General features: G+C 56.4%; 1 protein-coding gene and 1 long non-coding RNA gene across 3 annotated transcripts; both read right to left on the bottom strand.

Moving 5' to 3' along the window:
• Positions 1-4,501, bottom strand: GPR37L1 (G protein-coupled receptor 37 like 1). The gene is made up of 2 exons (XM_066239376.1): positions 3,769-4,501; positions 1-1,400 (listed from the first exon to the last, which is right to left on the bottom strand). Exons 1-2 carry the CDS (start codon positions 4,420-4,422, stop codon positions 588-590), a joined length of 1,467 nt encoding a protein of 488 aa, XP_066095473.1. The 5' UTR covers positions 4,423-4,501; the 3' UTR covers positions 1-587.
• A 13,570-nt stretch (positions 4,502-18,071) lies between these two features.
• LOC136320340 (uncharacterized) lies at positions 18,072-21,224 on the bottom strand. 2 transcript variants are annotated; one of them, XR_010728315.1, is made up of 4 exons: positions 21,135-21,224; positions 20,742-20,858; positions 19,662-19,817; positions 18,072-18,924 (listed from the first exon to the last, which is right to left on the bottom strand). It is a non-coding gene; the product is annotated as an uncharacterized lncRNA (long non-coding RNA). The 2 variants fall into 2 exon arrangements; XR_010728316.1 differs by having other exon boundaries at positions 19,662-19,781.

Genomic DNA, 21,224 nt, shown 5'->3' with positions numbered 1-21,224 from the left:
TAGTTCTACCTAGTTTATTGTTTTTCAAGAAAGGCCTTCTGCAGGGGCACCTAGCAAAGGGCATGGGGCAGGGCGACCGCGCCATCAGAGGAGAGAGAAACCTCCGGAGAAGAGACAGTGTCAGGAGGAGGAAGTTGTCCAGGCGAGGACAGACCAGGTCCAGAGAAGAGTCAAGCCGGGCTGGCCCCCCAGGAGTCTCTCATTCCCAGACTGGTGGCACAGGGTACAGAGGGCACACCTGAAGTGCATCAGACTCCAAGGCAGAGGGGAAGGGCTGGGGTCTGCTGAATTCTGGCTCCCAGCCTGCAGGACTGAAAGATTTGGGCAGCTCTAAGGATCCGCTACATCACCGTCCACTCCTAGCGAGGACAGGAAGGTCCCACAGGGTGACTGGGAGGCCCTGCTTGGGGAAGAGGCTTGGACAGGCCCGAATCTCAGCACAAGCAACCCAGTCCACCTCCAGATAGCAAGATGGACGGAAAAGTCAGACCCATGGGGACAAAGACACTAGACACTCTGGGTTGGGGGGGGGGCTCCCCCTCACAGCCCACTTGTCCCTTCTCCGGGCCTCCCTCTGGGGCCTGGCCTCAGCACGGTGTGCCCAGGGGCAGGAGCGGGGGCGACTCCCTGGGCTTGTGGAAGTAGATGGAGGCGGACATCTCTGTCTTGAGCTTGCTGTCCGAGCCGGGTGTGGCCGCAGCATCCGAGGTGCCGCCACAGTCCTCACAGCAGCAGCAGCAGCAGTCAAGGAAGGCCCGGCCCAGCGGCCGGGACACACAGAGCAGGAGCACCGGGGTGATGGCGCCCTTGAAAAAGGTAGAGAACTGGGTGACGAGGCCCAGCAGGCCCAGGGTCTGGCGGGTCAGCTCAGAGGACAGGTAGGCCAGCACGATGTTGCAGACATTCTCGGGCAGCGTGCACAGGGCGTAGACCACGGTCAGGCCCACCACAGTGCCATTGAGCTGGCTCTCACACTGCTCGTTCTTGCCCGCCCGGCACTCTGGCTTCCTCCCAGGGGGGCCCCGCACGCGCCATGTCACCAGCTGGCAGGTGACCGTGAAGAGAATGGGCAGGCAGAAGTAGCAGCCAAAGTACCACCACATGCGGGCGTTCTGGTAGGTCATCACCAGTGAGTAGAGGGACTCAGGCAGGCTGGCCGAGGGTTTCATGATGCATGAGTCTACGGTGCCCGCGGTGGGGGTGGGCTCCGGCGCCAGCTGCCACAACAGGAGCTCGGGCACAGCCAGCATCATGGAGCCCACCCAGATGACAGCCAGCTTGGCCAGGATGGACTGGCACCGCTCGATGGGCCGCACCTTGGGCAGCGTGCTGGTGGCCACGTGGAAGCGGTCAATGCCCAGGGCGCAGAGGCTGAAGGTGGTGACCCCCAGAGAGGAGACCTGGGCAAAGATGGGGAATAAGAGGGAAGCCATGGTCAGACCAGGGGCTTAGTCAGATGGGGGTTGAGCAGTAAGCGCAGAGCAGCCGTCGTCGTCAGAGCCAATGGGCATGCATCATTTCGCACATGCCAGGCGCTTCTCCAACGTCCTCAGAGCCTTGCCACCAGCCACCTTCAACAGCACTCAGGTAGGACAAACCACCTTGTCTGAGTTGAGGTCCACACAGGTAGGTGGCCTGGCCTCTCTGGCTGGGGTTACATGTGGGTCCCTGTGGCCCTCATGCTCCTGAGACTTAGAAAGTGTCTCTACAGGGGAGTCAACACAAGGGCCTCTGGTTTTTGTGGGTGCTCCCATTCCTGTCCCCTGTCACGTGCAAATGCAGGTCTCGGGGGAGGGGCCCTCACAAACACCCCCCCCCTCACTCTCTCCTTGTCGGCAGAAGCCCCGGCTTGGCTGTGTGGGGTCGAGAACTCGCCCGCCCTCCTTGTGGACTGCTCACTGAGCCCACAGAAAAGCTGCCCGTGAGCCAAGAGGAAGACACCAGGGCAGCCAGGAGAAAGAGCCAGAGAGAACAACAGAAGAGGGGCCTCCGGGTTGTCAGAGGACACAGACCACACAGGGGTTGCCTGCAGATCCCCCTCTGTTCACACTCTTCCCTCTCCAGCTGGGGGGACACAGTCCTAGCTTATGAGTACTGTCACCAAGCAGGGAGACATCCCCAACACCCCTGTAGGGGCAGACTCGGGCTTGGGCACAGTCACCGGCTCTTTCCTTTCCCTGCAGCTCACAAAACGTCTCAAGTGTTATTCTGAGAGTCTCCCCTTCTGTAAAGGGGTTCAGTGGCCTTGAATTCTGTCCCTGGACTTTCACCCTGTCATCTGTCCTATTAGGAGGACTCTCCCAGCTGGTGGATGACCTCTGGGCAGCCAGGTGTGCTGAGATCCACATCAGGAAGGGCCAGGCTTTTCTCAAACAGCTGGCCACATCCAGACAAGAGTCCATCCTGTGTCCTCCTCCCTAGACCACTCCCAGCAAAAACCTCCATCTATGGAATTCCTTTCATTCTAAGCATTTCATTTTAAACACCACTTAACCCTTCAAGCATTCATTCTGAGAGTTATTATCACCCCCAATTTACAGACAGGGACGCTGAGGTTTGGGCAGGAAAAGTAACTGACATGTCATTCAGCTCCTGGGGGGCAGAGCCTGGTGTCTAATCTTGTCTACTCAGTTCCAAAGTCCTGTCCACACACTCACCGTTTGGCTACGCACTGAACATGGACATAACTGAGAAGCGAAGGCCCCAGTTATAAGGTCTCCTCTCAGGTTTGAGTCCCTAGGGCCACCCCTGGGGTCTCCCTGTGTCACGATGTACAGGACAGGGCTGTCTCAGCTGCTGAAACTCAGAGCCCCTCCCCAAACACGAGTCAGCGTGCACACGCAGGGATGAGGGTCATCGCCAGAACGGCACCTGTGTTCTGCCGCCTCATCCTTCACCCACCCAGGCAAGTGGCCACGTCACGCCACACACAACACTCTCGGCCACCCCGGGCAGGCCTGTCACTCCGTCCTCGTGAGGACGCCCTGCAAAGCCAGAACTGGAAAGGCCACTCGCATGTTGCCGCCCCTGCACAGACTGGGGGGCCTCTGCCGGGTCTCACATAGACGCACCCACTAGTAACTTTGCAATGCTCTGAGTACACAGTCCCTAGTGACGCACGCGCGTCCCTCAGCACCAAAGCGCTTGCTTCACACGGAAGTTCCCGGGCTGAGACTAGTGGGTGCTGTAGTACAGTCGACCTGACTGAGACTCCCCCGGAGGCAGTGCCCAGCCAGGTCCTCCCTATCTGAAGACTGAGGAGTGCGCTGGCGGTGAGGCCGCCATGACGACCACCATTCCAGTGGGAATGAGTCTTTCTCTCTGGTGTTTGCATTCACGGGGAGGGGGAGGGTGTACACGGGGTGATCTGGCGGGGGTGTCTGCCACCACTGGGGTTCCCCTCCAGACACCACCTTAGGAGGCAGTATGCTGGGGTAACTAGGCGTGGGTGCAGGGCAGCAGCAGAGAAAGGACCCAGGAGACAGAGCGGTGTCCGGGGTGTCAGAAGGCAGCAGCCAGCACACAGTAGAGGAGAAAACACCTGTCTTGGGCGGCTCCCACAGCAGAGAACCAGCTGAGCAGAACCAGGGCCCTGCACCCCTGAGGCCTGTCTTCCCCGAGACCCTCCCAGAGCTGGTTCCCTACAGGAATGGTCTCCCTTCCCCATTCACAGGAGAAGCAGTGAAACCAAGCAGCAGGCCCCCAGGGTCCTGGGCCCACACCTCCCACTTCCAGTGGCCCCACGGCTGTGCCCTGCAGGACACTGACCTCGAGGAAGGGCACGGCCCGGCAGGAGACGTCCCCCAGCAGCCTCTGCTTGGTGACCTCGTTGAAGATGACAATGGGCAGGCAAAAGAAGAGGACCAGGAAGTCCCAGAGGGCCAGGCTGGCCAGGATGGAGTTCCAGGCACTCTTCAGGTAGTAGCTGTGCCACACAACGCACATGACGGCCAGGTTGCCCACGATGCCCACAGCGAACACCACCAGGGCCAGCAGCAGGACGGCGTAGGCACTGTAGGAGCTCTCGGTTACCGGGTACAGGGGGTTCTGCATCTGCAGCCTCTGACCTGGAGTCCCCATTAGGTTTCCTTGCAGCTCTGGCCCACTGCCCGGGGTGTCCCCAGCATCTGGGCTGGGGCTGGTGCCCACCAAAGGCTTGGTGGGCTGGCCAGCAGGGTGGATGGGCCGGGGGAACTCAGCCCACTCCTCGGGCACATACTGCTGCACTTCCTTGGTCTCCTCATCCTTGGTGCCTCTCTTGGGCCGGCTCATCGGCTCTGGGACGTTGGTTCGGTGCCTTCCCAGGTGCAGGGGGGCAGCCCCAGAGACGCTGCTTAGCCCCGTGGCTGACACCATGGCAAGAGAGATGGCCAGCGGCCACAGCCACCGCATGTCCAGACGAGCAGGAGGCAGCTGCCCCATGGAGAGCAGGTTAGGGCAAGGGACCCAGTGCCCTCAGACCCAAGAGAGGCAGCTGGCTGCTCGGTCTACCCCCAGCCAGGCGTCTGGCATTGCCTGCCTGCTCCAGTGGCCTCGGGCCACTCCCTCCCACCCTGCCAGCCACAGGCTGGGCAGGCCCTCTGCTGGACACAATGCTCCCGTTGCTGCCCTCCAGGACACGCCTTCTCACGCCCCACAGGGCAACAGCCATCAGTCCTGTGGGCTCTCCATGGACCCCTACTCCAGACACTGAAGCCAGGGTGGGGGGCACTTGGGGCCCCACGGTGAGTCGGTACAGGACGGAGCTGGGCCCCCTCCTCACAGACAGCTCTACGGCAGCTACTATGTGGACCACATCATTCCCTGAGCACTTAGGAGGCCCTTGTGCTCTGCTGACTTCCCTGTGACCTGTCTAGCAGCCCAAGGGCTAAATCAGGGGTCCCCAAACTATGGCCCGCAGGCCACATGCGGCCCCCGAGGCCATTTATCCGGCCCCCGCTGCACTTCTGGAAGGGGCACCTCTTTCATTGGTGGTCAGTGAGAGGAGCATAGTTCCCATTGAAATACTGGTCAGTTTGTTGATTTAAATTTACTTGTTCTTTATTTTAAATGTTGTATTTGTTCCCGTTTTGTTTTTTTACTTTAAAATAAGATATGTGCAGTGTATGTAGGGATTTGTTCATAGTTTTTTTTATAGTCCGGCCCTCTAACGGTCTGAGGGACAGTGAACTGGCCCCCTGTATAAAAAGTTTGGGGACCCCTGGGCTAAGTGACAATGTTGCCATTTTTCAGATTGGAGACCTGAGGCTGCAGAGCGAGGCCAGGAACTGCTGTGAGTCCAGAGCCCTTTAACCTGATGCCATTCACAGCCGGAACATGCATCCACCTGCCAGCTTCCTGGCCGCACAAACACCCTTGGAGAGCAAAAGCAATCGAAAGTCTAAACCACGGCATTTGGACCCAGGCACCCAGTGGATGGCCATCCGTGAGCACAAGTACTTCCTGAGTACCTGTTCTAGATGCTCGGCTCACAAAAGTGGTCAATACCTCTACCGCCAGGAGCTTCCAGTCCAGAGGAGAGAGGAGCCCCTCCATAAACAGTCACAGTGCCGCCGGCTGGACACTCTGACATGCCAGGGGCCGGACGTTGAGGAAGCCCTGAGAGCCACAGGGGTCTAGAAGGCCCTCAGGTGAGGTAACTTTTGAACGGATCCTGAAGACGATGGGCGAACTGGCCCGACAACGGGAAGGAGGGTACTCCGGGCAGGAGACAGCACATGCCAAGGCAGGGAGATGTGACCTCAAGGACGTCTGGGAGGCCAGGACGCAGAGAGCGGAGGAGAGCATGGGAGTTTGGGGCAAGGAGGTTGGACAGGACTGGGAAGGGCTGTGTGCCAGGCAAGGGGTCACAGCCCCCTGAAGGCCGGAACGTGCTAGAGGTTGTGACGTGGACACTGACTTGAGCATGTTATTTGGGGGGAGCCCTGATGGGCAGCCTGGAATTGGATGCAGAGGCAACGTGCCTGCTGGGAGGTGCCCAGGGGAGTGGGCATCATTGTGGGGCCTTGGCTACATGTGGGAGGGGCAGGTTAAGGTTGACTCCAGGCATGGGGTGGGCAATGAGGCAGGTAGAGACCCTGGTGTGAGGGGACCTCGGCTTTGCCTTTGGGGAATTCCATGTGCCAGTACAAAAATTCTCGAATTCTCCACAATGCGTGGAGTGGGTGAGGGGCCGAGGAGGCCCAGGGGCTCTGTGCCACAGGAATAAAACAGAGGGTTGTACAGACGGCTGAGCGCCTGCTCCTCAGAGTCTAAAACAGGGACCTGTGAGGCCAGCATGGAAAGTCACTTATACAGTCAATCAGCAAACATTGACCAGGGCCTCATGGGAGGGACTTTTCTAGGAGATTTCCTGACCAGGAAAGCCACTGTCCTATGCAAATGGCACCCCATGCGTGTCCCACCGCTCTGTAAAACAGAGTCCCAAGAAAAGAGGAGGAAAACAAAAGACACAGACCCTCAGACAGATGAGGGAAGCATCTTGGATTCTTTAAAATGCTTGCATTTCTGTCTTCCTTTTGTATTGACTTTCTGTGGGGACAGGTGCTCCAGGGGGCTCAGAATTGGCTGGGGTCGCAGAGAAGCTCCAGGGCTCCTCCCAGAAACCAGATCAGCAAGGATTCCACAGTGTCCTTCACTGCCACCACCTGGGCCACCATGGTGCAGGAAAGGCCAGGACTTGGGCCCCCACATCCTCGGGAAGGGATTGAGAAAGGACCAGAGGGGATGCAAAAGGCACTCAGACCTCATTCTGAGCATCAATCACATGGTCTGTCTTCAGAACTGTGTGTCCCTCATCCCACTGTAGACTGACCCCAGATGGAATCCAACCCTTCTCACCACCACACTCCATGGCACTTGGGCCACTGTGGCTGGGACATACCCCCTTCAGCTTATGGTGTGGCCATCTGGGCAAATAGTGTCATCTCCACCCACACCATCACTACCATTTATCGAGCATTCATCAAGTGCTAAACTCTTGTATAATTGTCCTACTCCATCTCCCAGGATCAGAGAGGTACAGTGACTTGCCCAAAGGCACACAGCGAGCGAATGCCAGGTGAGAATCCAGTGCAGATTCCAGGCTAAAGCTCCGAGCCGAGCCTCTGGGCAGACAGAACTGTCACTCAAGAGGAGACCCTAAAAGAAGCCACGCCAGCCCTCTTCCTCCTTCAGAAGTGGAAACTGAGGTCCAAAGAGCCAGCACAGACCTTGGAACAGTGCCTATCAGGCACCGTGCAGACCCAGGCTCAGGCTGATATGGGGAACTGAGGCCATGTCGTCCTCTGCTCCTTCTTTGCCCTCACAAATATGCCCCCATGACCCTGTGTTGCACAGAGTAGGGGCTTGGTGACCACTAACCCTTGAGAGAGACCTGGGCTTCCTGGGTTCTGTGGGGACAGTTGGAAAGTCAGAGGCACTAGATGGTAGTTGATGTTTGGTGACAAGTTAAGGGGCTTCACTCCACCGTCCTTACCCCATCTGCCTAGGCCCAGCCCCCAAACCTCTGACCCAGAGACAGTGTGCAAGGGGGATGTGCCCCATGTCACTCACTCCTGATAGTGCCCCACATGGGTCCCCAATGCTCCTCTCCTGTCCCAGCTTCTATTTCTAGGAAGACCCTCCCTCTGGACCAGGCTCAGATAGGTCCTTAATTTGGAAGGATGCAACTAGGAAGGAAGACTCCCATGGGAATATCTGCAAGATCCCAGGAAGTCCCCACCCCTATCCCTCAGAATTTCCCCAATGCTGGCCACAGAAAAGGTACTTAGGTGGGACGGGGTGAGACGGGTGGGACAGAGGGTGGGGATGTCACCTGGCACTGAACATGGAAGGCCATGGGCAGATGTGTGTGCTGCTCAGGACAGTGAGACCGGACTTTGTGTCAAACAACTCCACACGCGGGCCCCCACCAGCCAAGAGCTACCTATGGAAGGAGGCCTTGGTGCCTCTGCCCCTCATTCGCTGTGTTTCTGCCCTGTTTTTTATCTGTACCATGTGGACAGCAGCGGGCTTCTCATGAGGATGGCTGATGTCACCTTCCTAAGTCACCACCGCAGCACCTGGCCTGTGGTGACTCATCCAGTTCTCACAACCACCTAGGGAGACTGGGAGGCTGGTAGCATTATCATCTTCACTTACAGACTTGGACGTCGAAGCACAGAGAGGCAGGAGGCTGCCGGCAAGGCTCTGGGTGGGTAGCAAGTTCTGGGCAAGCCCGTCCTCCGGCAGGGTGGGGAGATCCAACTGGCAGAGTCCCCTGCTGTTGAGGAAGACTCACAACCACTCTTCCCAGCCAAGCGGCCAGAGTACCCAGGATGCACCTCACCCCATGTCTCCCTCTGGGCACAGCTGAACCGAGGCTGTGTCCAGATGCAGCTGAGGCTCCAGGGCCACACTGACATGAGCAGAGCTGGTTACAGGAATCCAACGGTCTGGCATGCACGGTGCGGTGTCACCCACCTTCCAGAAGTGAGGATGCCTCCACCATGGCTCCCAGGGTACACCCAGCCCCAGGAGCCAGTGACAGATACTACGCTCACCTTGGGGAGGGAGCGGCGGTGGCAGAGGGTCACAGACTGCCCTTGGGTTAAGATTCCATTTCACTATCAACATGACATCCCAGACCCACGTGGTGCCCCATCACACAAAACCCCAGATTCGTCTGTGAGGACCACCACTGCAGGGTTGGTGTCTGTGAAACAAATGGTTATCGAACATGTTACATGCCAAACACATAACTAATGTGCAGGAACACATGTCACTAATGAGCAAGCAGCCTCTGTTTGCATCCCTCTGCTGACAGAGAACTCATTACCATTCGAAGCAGCCCGTTCTCGGTGTAGACAGCTACCATAGTGTGGATGTTGCTCCTTTATTAGAAATGTGACTGCAGGAAAATCCACCCAGTGAGTCTGGTTCTGCTGCCTGGAGGACATGGACCCTCCCCCCCACACACACACACACAGGGTCAGGTGCACTCAGCAACACAACAGCTCCATATGGAGGGGCTAGGCCCCAGGGTCAGGCGCAGGTGTGTGAGGGTAGCCACACGGTCTTGGATGCATCGAAGGAGCCTCCATAGAGAAGTCTCAGAAGGAATTTCTTCCATGGCTGAGTCTGGGCAGACGTGTGTGTGTGGGAGGGTGCAGTTTGGCAGAAGGGAGGTGGGGCCACAGATCCAGGCAGGAAGGTGGGCAGGAAACAATGACCCTCTAGGAAGACCCCAATGCTGGGTGGGGGGAGGGTGTCACCCAGCTGGAGAACATCACGTGGCCCTCGGGGTTATAGGATAAGGGGGTAAGGACCTGGGGGTGGGGGATGGGAGGTGAGGCTGCAAGAGCCTGGGTCTCCAGCAGAGGGCAGTGTCCAGCCTTCCCTGTGGCCCCACCCCGGGTGATCCCAGGTACAGGGCACCTGAGTCCCTGACACAGTGGCCTTCTCCCTGTAGAAACCTCAAGTGGGGGTCATCTTCCGGAACCTGGAGGGTGCCTGTGTGTGGGACCTGGGGTGCATGAGGACAGCCAGCCCCGGGGCTGGGACTGCAGGGGTCTGGCTGCCATTCCGTTTCCCTTCAGGGGGTGACCTTCTTTAAGGTAGGGTAGGGAGTGCCAGGGTCCTGCCCTGGCGGGTAAGCTCCCTGCCCTCCGGTGCCAGCACTGCCCGCCTCAGGGAACCAAACCCGGACAAGCAGATTATTCATTGCCAGGTGCCCTGGCCACATCCTTTCTGCTTTCTTGTCCTGATGCCCTGACATAGCTGCCAGCCTCAGTACAAAAGAATGCAATGCGGGGGCGAGCCCTCCCCTGTGGCCCTGGGGGAGGAGGGCTGTGGTCCTGCTGTTCCTGCCTGGAGCTGGTGGGTCATCCAGACACAGCACAAAATAGGGTTCACAACCATCCACTCATTGCCCCCCCCCACTGTGTGGCCTGGGGCAGGTCACTTGCCCTGTCTGACCTCAATGCTCTTGACGGTAAGTGAGGACAGCAATACACACTGTGGAGGGCTGTTCCACGCACACAACAGGAGGTGGTAAGAGGCATTCCTGACTCAAAGTGGGTGTGAATGAAGGTCAGCCCCCTAGCTCCTCCCCCAGGACACCTGCCTCATTCCCGGCCCCTCTAGGAGCACCACACAGATGGCCAAGGGTCCTTGTGCTCATGACACAGCCCCTGAGGTCCCCAGAGGCTACCAGTGGGGCTCGGACTGGGACGCTGGGGGACCTCGGACCATGCGATCAAGACCCCTCGGATTCCTCTCACTCTGTTAGGGGTGAAGTGTTCACCTATGTGCAGCTTTGTCATCACCCAGACTGGGCAGGGTGTGGTCACAGGGCCACTCCTCCCTGTAGGAAGACAGAGAAAATTTCCCAAATGCAAAGGAGGCTAAAGATAGACACAGAGACCCCGCCCACAGGCCAGTTCCCAGGAGCTCACAGCCCCCCCCCCCCCCCCAGCCGCCAGCAGCTTTGGGTCAGACTCACCCTGTGGATCAAGAGGAGGATTCCTGGCCCCAGGCGAGGCTCCGCCCACCTCCTCTCTCCTGGAGGAGGGCTGAGTCCCGGACCCTCAGTATGGTGGTTCCTCAAAAAACTGAAAATAGAACTACCTTATGACCCAGCAATCCCTCTACTGGGTATATACCCCAAAAACTCAGAAACATTGATACGTAAAGACACATGCAGCCCCATATTCATTGCAGCATTGTTCACAGTGGCCAGGACATGGAAACAACCAAAAAGCCCGTCAATAGATGACTGGATAAAGAAGATGTGGCACATATACACTATGGAATACTACTCAGCCATAAGAAATAATGACATCGGATCATTTACAGCAAAATGGTGGGATCTTGATAACATTATACAAAGTGAAATAAGTAAATCAGAAAAAAACAGGAACTGCATTATTCCATACGTAGGTGGGACATAAAAGTGAAACTAAGAGACATTGATAAGAGTGTGGTGGTTATGGGGGGAGGGGGGAAAGGGAGAGGGAAAGGGGGAGGGGGAGGGGCACAAAGAAAACTAGATAGAAGGTGACAGAGGATAATCTGACTTTGGGTGATGAGTATGCAACATAATTGAATGACAAGATAACCTGGACTTGTTGATCTTTGAATATATGTAACCTGATTTATTGATGTCGCCCCATTAAAAAAATAAAATTATAAAAAAAAAAAAAAAAAAAAAGCTGCTATACCAGAGTCCAGGCTGCACAGGGGACCTGATTGCCACACTGTTGGCACAGTCGCTGTATTTATCCCCAGAGGAGCTGAGCACGGCAGTTGGTGTCAGTCGAGGCCATGCTTTAGGGCTCAGCACTGTGGCAAAGGCTTGGCCCCCCAGAGGGCTATACCGTGGGTGTGGCTTCTTCTGGCCCCTTCAGGTGACACTAAAGCAATTTCAATTGTCCCCATCTGCCTCTGTGGAGGTCCCTCCTGCTCAGCCCACATCCTCGGAACCCACCAGAGCGCCCCCCCCACCCCCCAGTACCCTCTTCCCCTGCAGGTTCCAGGGTAGGACAACTTGAGCACCTGGTCTCTTCCCCAGGTCTCCCCTGGGCTTGCCTGACTCATCATTACCTCCTGGGGGCACCACCCAGGACATTCACCTGGCTCCTGGGACCTTGGGAAGGTCTTTGCTAACAATAACAACAATGTCCTGGGTGCCTTCCTCGGGGGGCATGGGCTTATCTACAACAGGGAGCTTCACTGGGGGCACTCTCAGGACCCTTCAAACCTCCATATTTCCAGAGGAATATGCTTCACAGGTGGTTTTGTGTCTTTGCTTTTGTTTTTGCAGATAATGAGGGACACTTTTGGACCTCAGTTGGCCTAATGATTCATAGAAAGTTGACCTGGACCCTGGAGAGACACAGGCAAGACTGTTGCAATCTCCTTGTTCCTTCTTCTCTTTTGCCCATTTCTGACCAGGGGCGGTTGGAGGAGGTGGCAGGCGCCAGGCGTGGACCAAGGCTGGAAGGTGCACACACGTGTTCACCTGCGCAGGGTATGTTTGTGTGTTGTGTGTCTGTGCTCAGCGTAGATCGAGGTGCACCTCTGTGCATGTGAGGTACAGAGCTGGCCACAGGCAACTGTGAGAGAGATCTATGTTTCTTTCTAGGATGGCTGGGGCAGGGTGTGGCCCAGGAGACAGCAGCAGGTGTGTCTGGCTGGAAAAGGAGTCAGGCCCCGGCTTACTGGTCGGCTGTTCGTGAGTCACTGTGGTTGGGTTCGTGGAGCAGAGCTAATGCGCTGTCTGAGAGGCAGGTTTCTGCCCCTACATTACCTTTGGGGCCTTCTCCTGCCAGCCCAGATGGATGATGTTCTCTGGACAGCCAATGACACCTGTGGGCTGCTTACTCTGGGTCAGTGGGACATGCCCTTTGGACAGCTTTCCCAGCAGTGCATGGACTCACCTTGACCTCACTGCACCCTGACCTCAGCGTTCCCATGTCCGATGCACCTGCCTGGGAGTGATCAGACGGCCTAGCCTGTGGCTGGCCGTAACCTGCCAAGCCACAGAGGGCTCTCCTGGGTTCCAAAAGACCCAACCTGAACCGACCGGCAACACAAAAATGTCTGTGGGTGAACATTCTAGAAACCAGCTCCAGATTCGGAAAGGTCTCCAGGGACGTGGCCAGGGAACTGTTGCCATGGTTACCCAGCAATCTGAGGATCTGTTGGAGAGGAATGGAGGGGCAGGGGCCAAGGGCCCTCTGTCCTGGGTTTTCCCACTCAGGGGACCCCTGCACATGTGGGCCCCAGGACGGCTGCTGCCTCCTGGTCTCAAGTCCCAGGTGCGCACAGAGCTGTGAGCTTTTCCTAAGTCCTGTGTGGGTGAGGCTTCAAGGCCTTCCAAGAGGGCAGTGCCCAGACTCTGGTCCCACGTCTGAGATGGACAAAGCAAGGCCTTGACCGGGATGGGCTCAGCTCAAGGTCACAGGTGGAGACCACAGAAGTGGACCCAGGGTCACCTGCCCCTTATAGGACACCCTGTCCCCTGGAACAACTGCAGCCCCCGCCCTCCACAGGTATCCCAGAGACCCCTGGGCTCAGGACTGGTGGACCGGGCCCAGTCACCTAGACTCAGGGCTACAGCTCTGAGAAGCTCCAAACTTTCAGCAGATGACCGTACATTTCCCACCACCACCACTGGCTCCCCTCAGCAGAATGATTTTTGTGTCTGGGTGGTGGGGACAAAGGGTGGGGACCTTGGCAGGCCTGCAGCAGCTCCCTGTGGCTGCCAGACTGTCGGTACCCTGGACCCCGGGCTCCTGCCTGCCCAGGCTGGCATGGCTGTGTCCAGGGTGCCTGGGCAGAACGCCAGAGGTAATTTTCCACCTGCCAGCTTTGTTGTCTGCTCTGTGGTCTAGAGCCGGGCCTGGGGAGGGGCAGCCCCTCAGAGATCCAGGTTGTCTTCGGCTGCCACATTCGGGAGTGGCCGGCTCTCCTTGGTCAATGACAGCCAACTGAGCTTCTCTTTTCTCCTTCAGTAGGGTGGAGAATCCCACTTTTGCAGCAACAGCACCAGGGTTAGGAGGCGCCTGGGCTCATCTATCAGAATCCCTGCCTTGCCCCGGTGGGGATACTGAGGCACCAAGAGAGTAATTGATGTGCTCAAGGCCACAGGGAGTGGCTTAGCCTGGACTCTTCGTTTCCAGGCTCATGGTCCAGTGTTCTGACCACATCTTCCCGCCCCCACAGCACTCTCTCCCCTCACAGCACTCCCAGCCCAGCCTGTAGACACCTGGCCTCTCTTCTTGCACAGGGTTTGTGGGGCTGGCCAGCCCTCTACACCTCCCCCTGGAGAAGCAGCTCAGTTGCCCCCCTCCCACTGTCAGGGTGCCCCCTTAATTACCCCAGGTTGGCTGAGCTCCGTCCAGTGTCCTCAGGCAAAGGGTGAGGCCAGGGCTGCCTAGAAGTGACTGAAACCACTGATGACCACTCCCTGGGAGGAGATTAGGGCCATAGCTGAGGACTGGGCAGCTGGGCAGGGGCGGGTGTTGAAACCTGGGTCTCCAGGGAGGGGCGGAGTAGGGGCAGGGTGACGAGGCCCACCTGGAGATTTTGCTTGCTCCCAAATCTCCCACCTTGTTAGGGAGCCCCAAGACACCCCGGCCCGGCCTGGAATCACCTGTGGGGCATGTGGTCATAGTGCCCCTGTGTCTCCAGGTCTCATATCTCTCCTGCCCTCAGGGAGATGACCCAGGTGCACCTGCTCCTGGGAGTAAACAGAAAATGGGAGGCCCTGGGCGGAGGCAGGGCTGAAACTGGGTGCCAGGAGCTGGGTGAGTCACATTCTCACTAGGTGGCCACCAGGGAGGAAGGGGGGGGGGGCTGAAGGGCGGACAGACAGATCCCAGCATACAACACAGGCTGAAGCCAGGCCCCACACTCCTCCTCTGGGACTCCTGAAAGGTCCTTGGAAATCTCACCTCCAACCTCTGCATTTTTGGGGGTAAGGAGGCTGCACCCTAGAGATGGCCCAGAGAGGACAAGTGACTTATCTGGAGACACACAGCATAGTGTTGTTGCCTGGGGGCTCCTGAGCTGTGGGCTGCAATCCCGGAGCCAGGAATAGAACTAACTCCCTGTAGGCTTGTCCTGCCCTGCCTGCCAGGAAGAGAAGAGATAGGTAATCACAGACATTGCTGAAGTTGCCATGGAGCCCAACCTGGAGCTGCCCTGGGGACAGGGGACACGGTCCTTCAGTCTCCCTGATGTCAGCTGGACTGGCAGTCTCCAGAAGCCCTGCCCAGTGGTGTGACATCACAGGGCTGGACGTGCTTCTGGCCGGAAGGAGTTTCACCCTGGAGAGAGGAGGGTGGGGAGACCCAGCGCAGCCCACCCCAGGGCAGGTAGCAGACCCACAACAGGGTGACAGAAACTCAGTCCTTCCTGCTGCCACCTCCTGCCCCCTGAAACCCGGACCTGGTGCTACCCCCGTAGTGGCTGAGTCAGCACTCCAGCCTCTGGTGAGCAGCCACAGGCCAGGCCTTCCCCGGCTGCATAGCGTTGTGGTTGAGGGTGGAATGTACAGAATGCAGAGTTTCGGGTCCTCCTGGCAAATCTCAGCTTGTCCCTGGTCAGCTGAGACCTGGGCAGGTTTCTGGCCTCCCTGAGCCTCATCTGTAAATCTGGGTGACGCACTCACTGGGCAAGATTGTCACGAAGACCTAACGGGTGCCCCGTGGACAGCTGGCATGCCGCACTGTGGGCTGGACTCTTGGAAGGTTAGATGCAAATACTGTAGAAAAGGACACTAAGTGAGTACCCTGTGTTCATGTCACCCGAGGCGTCTGCAGAGTCTCTGCTTCTTGTTCATTCAACAAACTTTTCGGAGCCCCAGTGCGAAAGGGCCCCTCTGACCACGAAGCAGAGGGTCTGGCTGGCCTAGAGGACGGGCCAGGAGAGGCAGGTGCTGGCAGTCATTCTAAGAGCGATGTACCACGCTCACTGTGCCTCCATACAGGCGGCATTTTCTGACCAGAACTCTCCTGCTTCCTCCCAACCTTTTCTTAGTTTTGTTTGTTTGTTTTTTATTTATTCCTCCCAACCTTTTCAACAGAGAATCTATACCTCCTTCTCAGCCTCCAAGAGGCCAACCCAGACCACCGCCTGTCTCAGGGCAGGTGCCTCCACGTGCCCAGGAGCCCCATCTGCGTCCTCTTCCCTGCCATGATCACAGGCTTGTCCAGCATCCCACACGCACCTGTGACGGGCTGTCTTTTCCTGCGCTCACTGGGCTGGGACCTCCTGCAAAAACCTCGGGCTGTCCCAGTGACATGTTGCTCTGGGTTCTGTATCTGTGAACGGCCTGGCCGAGCGTACACCCAAGGGTGCCCAGGACAGTTGAGGTTTATGCTGTTGTCTCATCATGATTGTTAATAGCGCCCCCTGTCTCCCACCAGAGTGTCTGCGTTTTAGAGGATGAATTTCGTTGTCACCATAGGCCTGAGAACCCTGGACAGAAGCCTTCCTTGTCTCAGCCACACTATGGGGTGTTGGTGCAAAAGCTTGCCCTGCCTGGCCTTGGGTTACAAGTGGAATGGACAACAATAAAGAGGGAAATACCAGAGGGGGCTTGAGGTCCGGCAGTGCCCCCCACAAGGGAAGTTCTTTCCTGGGACACTTGGGGCAGCTACCGTTTATTTCATGAATGAAGCCAAGAATATAGGTAGTGAAGGCCCAGAGATGCACACGAGGCCCAGGACAGGCAGAAAGAGGAAATTACCTACAATCAAGCTCTTTGTGTCCCTAAACCTCCAATGACTCCTAGACAAAATGAGCGCCCAGCCCCACAGCCCCCATGTAAACATGGGGAGACCCCAAACCTTTCCTCAGCAACACAAGCCGTGGTCACCCTCAGAACACTGGGGCGAGGACACTCACTCATACTAACTGAGGGCCCCGGCAGGGGAAAAAGGGTTTGAGGGGGGAGGGCACCTCTTTCTGTAGAGCCCCCAGCTTAGAGAGAGACATGATTGAGTTACTATGGCAACCGGTCCCCGAAGGAGACCCACCGAGTCTGGAGGAACACCCAGAGGCATCAGGCCAGCACCTCATTCAATTTGCTCAGCAGACATTCATGAGGCTCGCAGGGTTTCAGGTGCTGGCCGGGCCCTGGGGACACACGGGCCCTGGGGACACAGAAATGACAGACATCCCTGCCACGGAAGCCACACTCATGCAGAAGCCAGCAAGCGGAGATGGAGGGAGGCCCAGAGGCCTGCAAAACTGGGGAGTGCCCAAACTGGCCAAGAGTGGACCTCTGACCCAAACTGCTGAGAGGGAACCTCTGACCGGCCAAGAGGGGACCTCTAACCTAAACCAGCTGAGATGGAACCTCTGACCTGAACCTGAGGGAGAGGTCAGCCCAGCCCAGCCTGGAGGGCGGCCGGGTTTCCATCTCCATACAGAGAGAAAAGGTGACACAGGGAAGAGCAAGCTATTTATAGAAGCTGGAGCATTGCAGCATGGCCACTCAAGGACAATTGCCCCAAATTTGGAAAGGAGGCAGCATACGATGGCCTGGTCTTTCAAAATCATCTAGCTGACCCAATGACCACAGGGTCGCTTGAGGGGAGAAGCTATGTGCAACTTAACTCTCACCACTGAGCAGGCCTGTGGCCTCCATCAGAGTGGATGTTACCCTGCGGGAAAGTGACATGTTGTGAAGAAGTGTCACCTGGTAGGGGAGGTCACGTGAAGGTGCCGCCTTTGGCTCTGTTGGACATGAACCAGTTTGCACCCCCGCAATCAGTCCCCCCCACCCCGTGTGTGGCCTCCTGTCCTCTCCCACAACCCTGCTTTGCTCTTGTGCGTGAATGGAAGCCTCGGCACCTACTTCCTATTTGCGTGTTTCTAAGTTGCTGAAACACTCCCGAGGTCCTAGTGGAAAAGGAGGGCTTTGTGTGTCACATCTAAACAGAGGTGATATGCCTGACCAGGCGGTGGTGCAGTGGATAGAGCCTCGGACTGGGATGCGGAAGTCCGAGGTTCAAGACCCCGAGGTCTCCAGCTTGAGCGCAGGCTCATCTGGTTTGAGCAAAAAGCTTACCAGCTTGAGCCCAAGGTCGCTGGCTCAAGCAAGGGGTTACTTAGTCTGCTGAAGGCCCGCGGTCAAGACACATATGAGAAAGCAATCAATGAACAACTAAGGTGTCGTAACAAAAAACTGATGATTGATGCTTCTCATTTCTCTCCGTTCCTGTCTGTCTGTCCCTATCTATCCCTCTCTCTGTCCCTGTAAAAAAAACAAACAAAAAACCAGAGGTGATGCTGTGTGTTTGACCTAACAGTACACCACCAGATCATCTTAGCAGTTTCTCATAAACATGCCCTTGTTTACACAACCTGGCTTCGCCACCCATGGATCTACCCAAGAGCAACGGAAGCGTGGGTCTACACGGGCATGCGTACAGGGGTGTTCACGACAGTGTTAGCCTGATATCCAGAAACGGGAGTCAACCCATGACCTCTAGCAGCCTAATGGATGGACACATATGCAAACGGAAGAATACGACCCGGCACTAATGATGTGAAACCTCACGGACAATCTCAGAAATGTCGCCATGGGTACAGGAACCTGACTCCCTCAGCACCCTAGAAAAGTCTGTGCAGTCATGACAGGACGACCACCAATGCTGTCAGTGGCTGGAGGAAGGATGAGGACCCCTGGGACACTTCGAGGTCAATGGAGGCGCTCTAAGCTTAGTGGTGGGGGCCAGACTGTGTGCCTGTGCCCAGACTCACCAAGACGTGGTCTTGGAACGACTGTGTTGTACAGCATAGAAGTGACACCCCCAGGAATTTCCACCAAGAAAATCAGGCAGGGAGTGTCCTTTCTCTGCGAAGACAGCAGAAAGAAGCTCAGGGTGGGGACATGTGCTACCAAACACAAGGGGTTCACCACTTGGGGTGCTCTATTCACGAACGAGATGTGGTTGTTGTTCAGTAGGTTTATTTACTTGTGTAACAGGAAAAGGAGACGGGATTCACATCCAAAGCTCTGTCTCCAGAAGGAGGCTTAGTTGTGGCTTATATTCACTCTTTGGTCTGTTGATTTTTTTCTTTGCATTTGGCTACACTTAACCCTTTGGTTGAGTTCCAATGGGGGAGCAGCGGGAGGAAGCCACCCTGAGAGAGACCTCCGATCAGACATAAAGGGCCTTGTCTGGGCTTTATTCTCAGGGCAACAGAGAGCCCTGAGGACCATAAGTACTGACACTTCAGAAAAGTTACTCTGCCCAGAATGGAGGACAAGCTAGATGGAGCTGGGGAGCAGGAGGAGGGGGCAAACCAGAGAGTCCAGCAGCAGGCCAGCGCAGCGGGCCGGCAAGAGGTGCGGGCAATCTGCAGGGATAGAGTACCCCGACAGAGGATGTTGACAACAGCAGTGACATTTGATGTTGGTTTTAACTGCAAAAATAATGCGTGTTCTCAAAAGTAGAGCAACATACAGAATTGGAAGAGCAGGCTTACGCCATCACCTCCCTCCACCCCACCACCCCATAACATCACACAGAGGACACACGGGACAGACCAACCCTGGCTGGGGGACCTCACAGAGCCCCTGTGGACACGGCTTCTCCAAGGCAGCCTCCCTTGGCACGTGCCTAGGGTTCCTTCTTGGAAGCTCAGCCTCAACTCTGTGTCTGGGGCTTCCAACCAATCTGGGATCCTTCTTTATCCCTTAAAAAAAAAAAAAAAAAGGCCTGGCCTGACCAGGCGGTGGCGCAGGGGATAGAGCATCAGACTGGGATGCGGAAAACCCAGGTTCGAGACCCCGAGGTCACCAGCTTGAGCAAGGGCTCATCTGGTTTGAGCAAAAAGCTCACCAGCTTGAGCCCAACGTTGCTGGCTCAAGCAAGGGGTTACTTGGTCTGCTGAAGGCCCGCGGTCAAGGCACGTATGAGAAAGCAATCAATGAACAATTAAGGTGTTGCAATGTGCAACGAAAAACTAATGATTGATGCTTCTCATCTCTCCATTCCTGTCTGTCTGTCCCTGTCTATCCCTCTCTCTCTGACTCTCTCTCTGTGTAAAAAAAAAAAAAAAGTCTGACTGGGCGGTGGCGCAATGGATAGAGCATCGAACTGGGATGCAGAGGACCCAGGTTCGAAACCCTGAGGCCACTGGCTTGAGCACAGACTCACCAGCTTGAGCGCGGCCTCATAGACATGATCCCATGGTTGCTGGCTTGAGCCCAAAGGTCACTGGCTTGAAGTCCAATCGTCACTGGCTTCAGCAAGGGATCACTTGCTCTGCGGTAGTCCCTCAGTCAAGGCACATATAAGAAAGCAATCGAACAACTAAGGAGCCAGAACTAAGAATTAATGCTTCTCATCTCTCTCCCTTCCTGTCTGTCTGTCCCTATCTGTCCTTCTCTTTATATATATATATATATATATATATATATATATATATATATATATATCCCCTTTTGCTTAAAATAGAAGGATCCCTCCTTGGCAGTTAAGAACGTCTAAGACGTATGCAAAAGGTTGCTAACAGGCAAGGAATGTCAGGCTCACAGGTACAAATACAGAGAGTGGCTGATGGATTGAGTGACAGGCTGAGGCACCAGGGCTGGGGGTTCTAAATTATGCCTCAGAAATAAAGATTAGAAGAAGCTGTGTGTGAGGGGAGAGGGGTCACGAGCTGCTGGAATTTAAGATTTAAGTGGTCAAGCAAGTCCCAGGGATGACAAAATACGTCTGTGGTCAGCAAGTAGGCTGCTGACATCGAGTGGAAAGGAGGTCTCTGGAGTTGAGTCAAGGGACAGAGAAGTGACTGGATTGGACAGGGTTTCTCCACGTGCTTTGAAACCACCCAATCATGGCAGGATGATGGACCCAGTGCTGGTGCAGGTCTCCAAACCATAGAGAGTGAGGTCAAGTACTTCACAGGTGGTCAGGGAGAGTGACAGGGTGGGGAGGGGGCAATGTAGGAGGGAAGGGACCTCACAGGGACCTTGGAAAGTGACATTGCTGAGCAAGGGCCTGGTGTCCCTCAGCCCTGGCCTCATTCAGCCTCTCCTGAAGCAGCCCCCGCCCCAGAACATGCCCCACGGTGTCTCCCCTCCTGGGGCAGCAGCCCGTCACAGCTGGCTGGAGCAGGACAGGGCTGGCACCCGGGTTAGTGTCAGGCCCTTCTGGGGTGGGCGGAGGTACAGGTAGGACTGCCAAAGTCAACACGCATCTCCACAGGCAGGGACTGGTTCCTAGCCCACATACCTGGGTTCTGGCCTCTCCTGGGTCAGCTGGAGTTTCTCTCTCCCTGGTTCTCTTGTCTCCATTGTTCAGTCTAGTCACGGCTCTTCAGGATCACTGGCCTGCCATCCTCCTCAGACCCTAGACAAGCCCCTAGAGAGTCACCCTCTGAACTTACACTGAGGACAGAAACTGCCTACCCCACGCAATCGACCATCACCTGAGCCTGACTTCTCTCTTGCAGGTCAAAGCCCTGACTCTCCACCACAGGGACTTGCACATGACCCATCAACCCTTCCACAGAGGTGACCAGTAAACTTGGCTCTGTTATCGGGGGGTTGTGCTATAATATTTGGAGAGCAGGCACTCAGTATTTTCTGCTTGTCTTCCCCCCAGAGCAGCCATTCTGGTCTTTACCTGTGTAGCCCCAAACTTGACTCCCTAAATGGTGAACCCAGCTCTTTGCCTCAAGGTTGCCCCTGACTGGGAGGCCGGTCTAGAGCCAGG

The sequence above is a fragment of the Saccopteryx bilineata genome, chromosome 1, assembly GCF_036850765.1.
Source record: "Saccopteryx bilineata isolate mSacBil1 chromosome 1, mSacBil1_pri_phased_curated, whole genome shotgun sequence".
NCBI lineage: Eukaryota > Metazoa > Chordata > Mammalia > Chiroptera > Emballonuridae > Saccopteryx > Saccopteryx bilineata.
The sequence above is the reverse complement of the archived record's forward strand: the minus strand, read 5'-3'. Positions and strand labels throughout refer to the sequence as shown.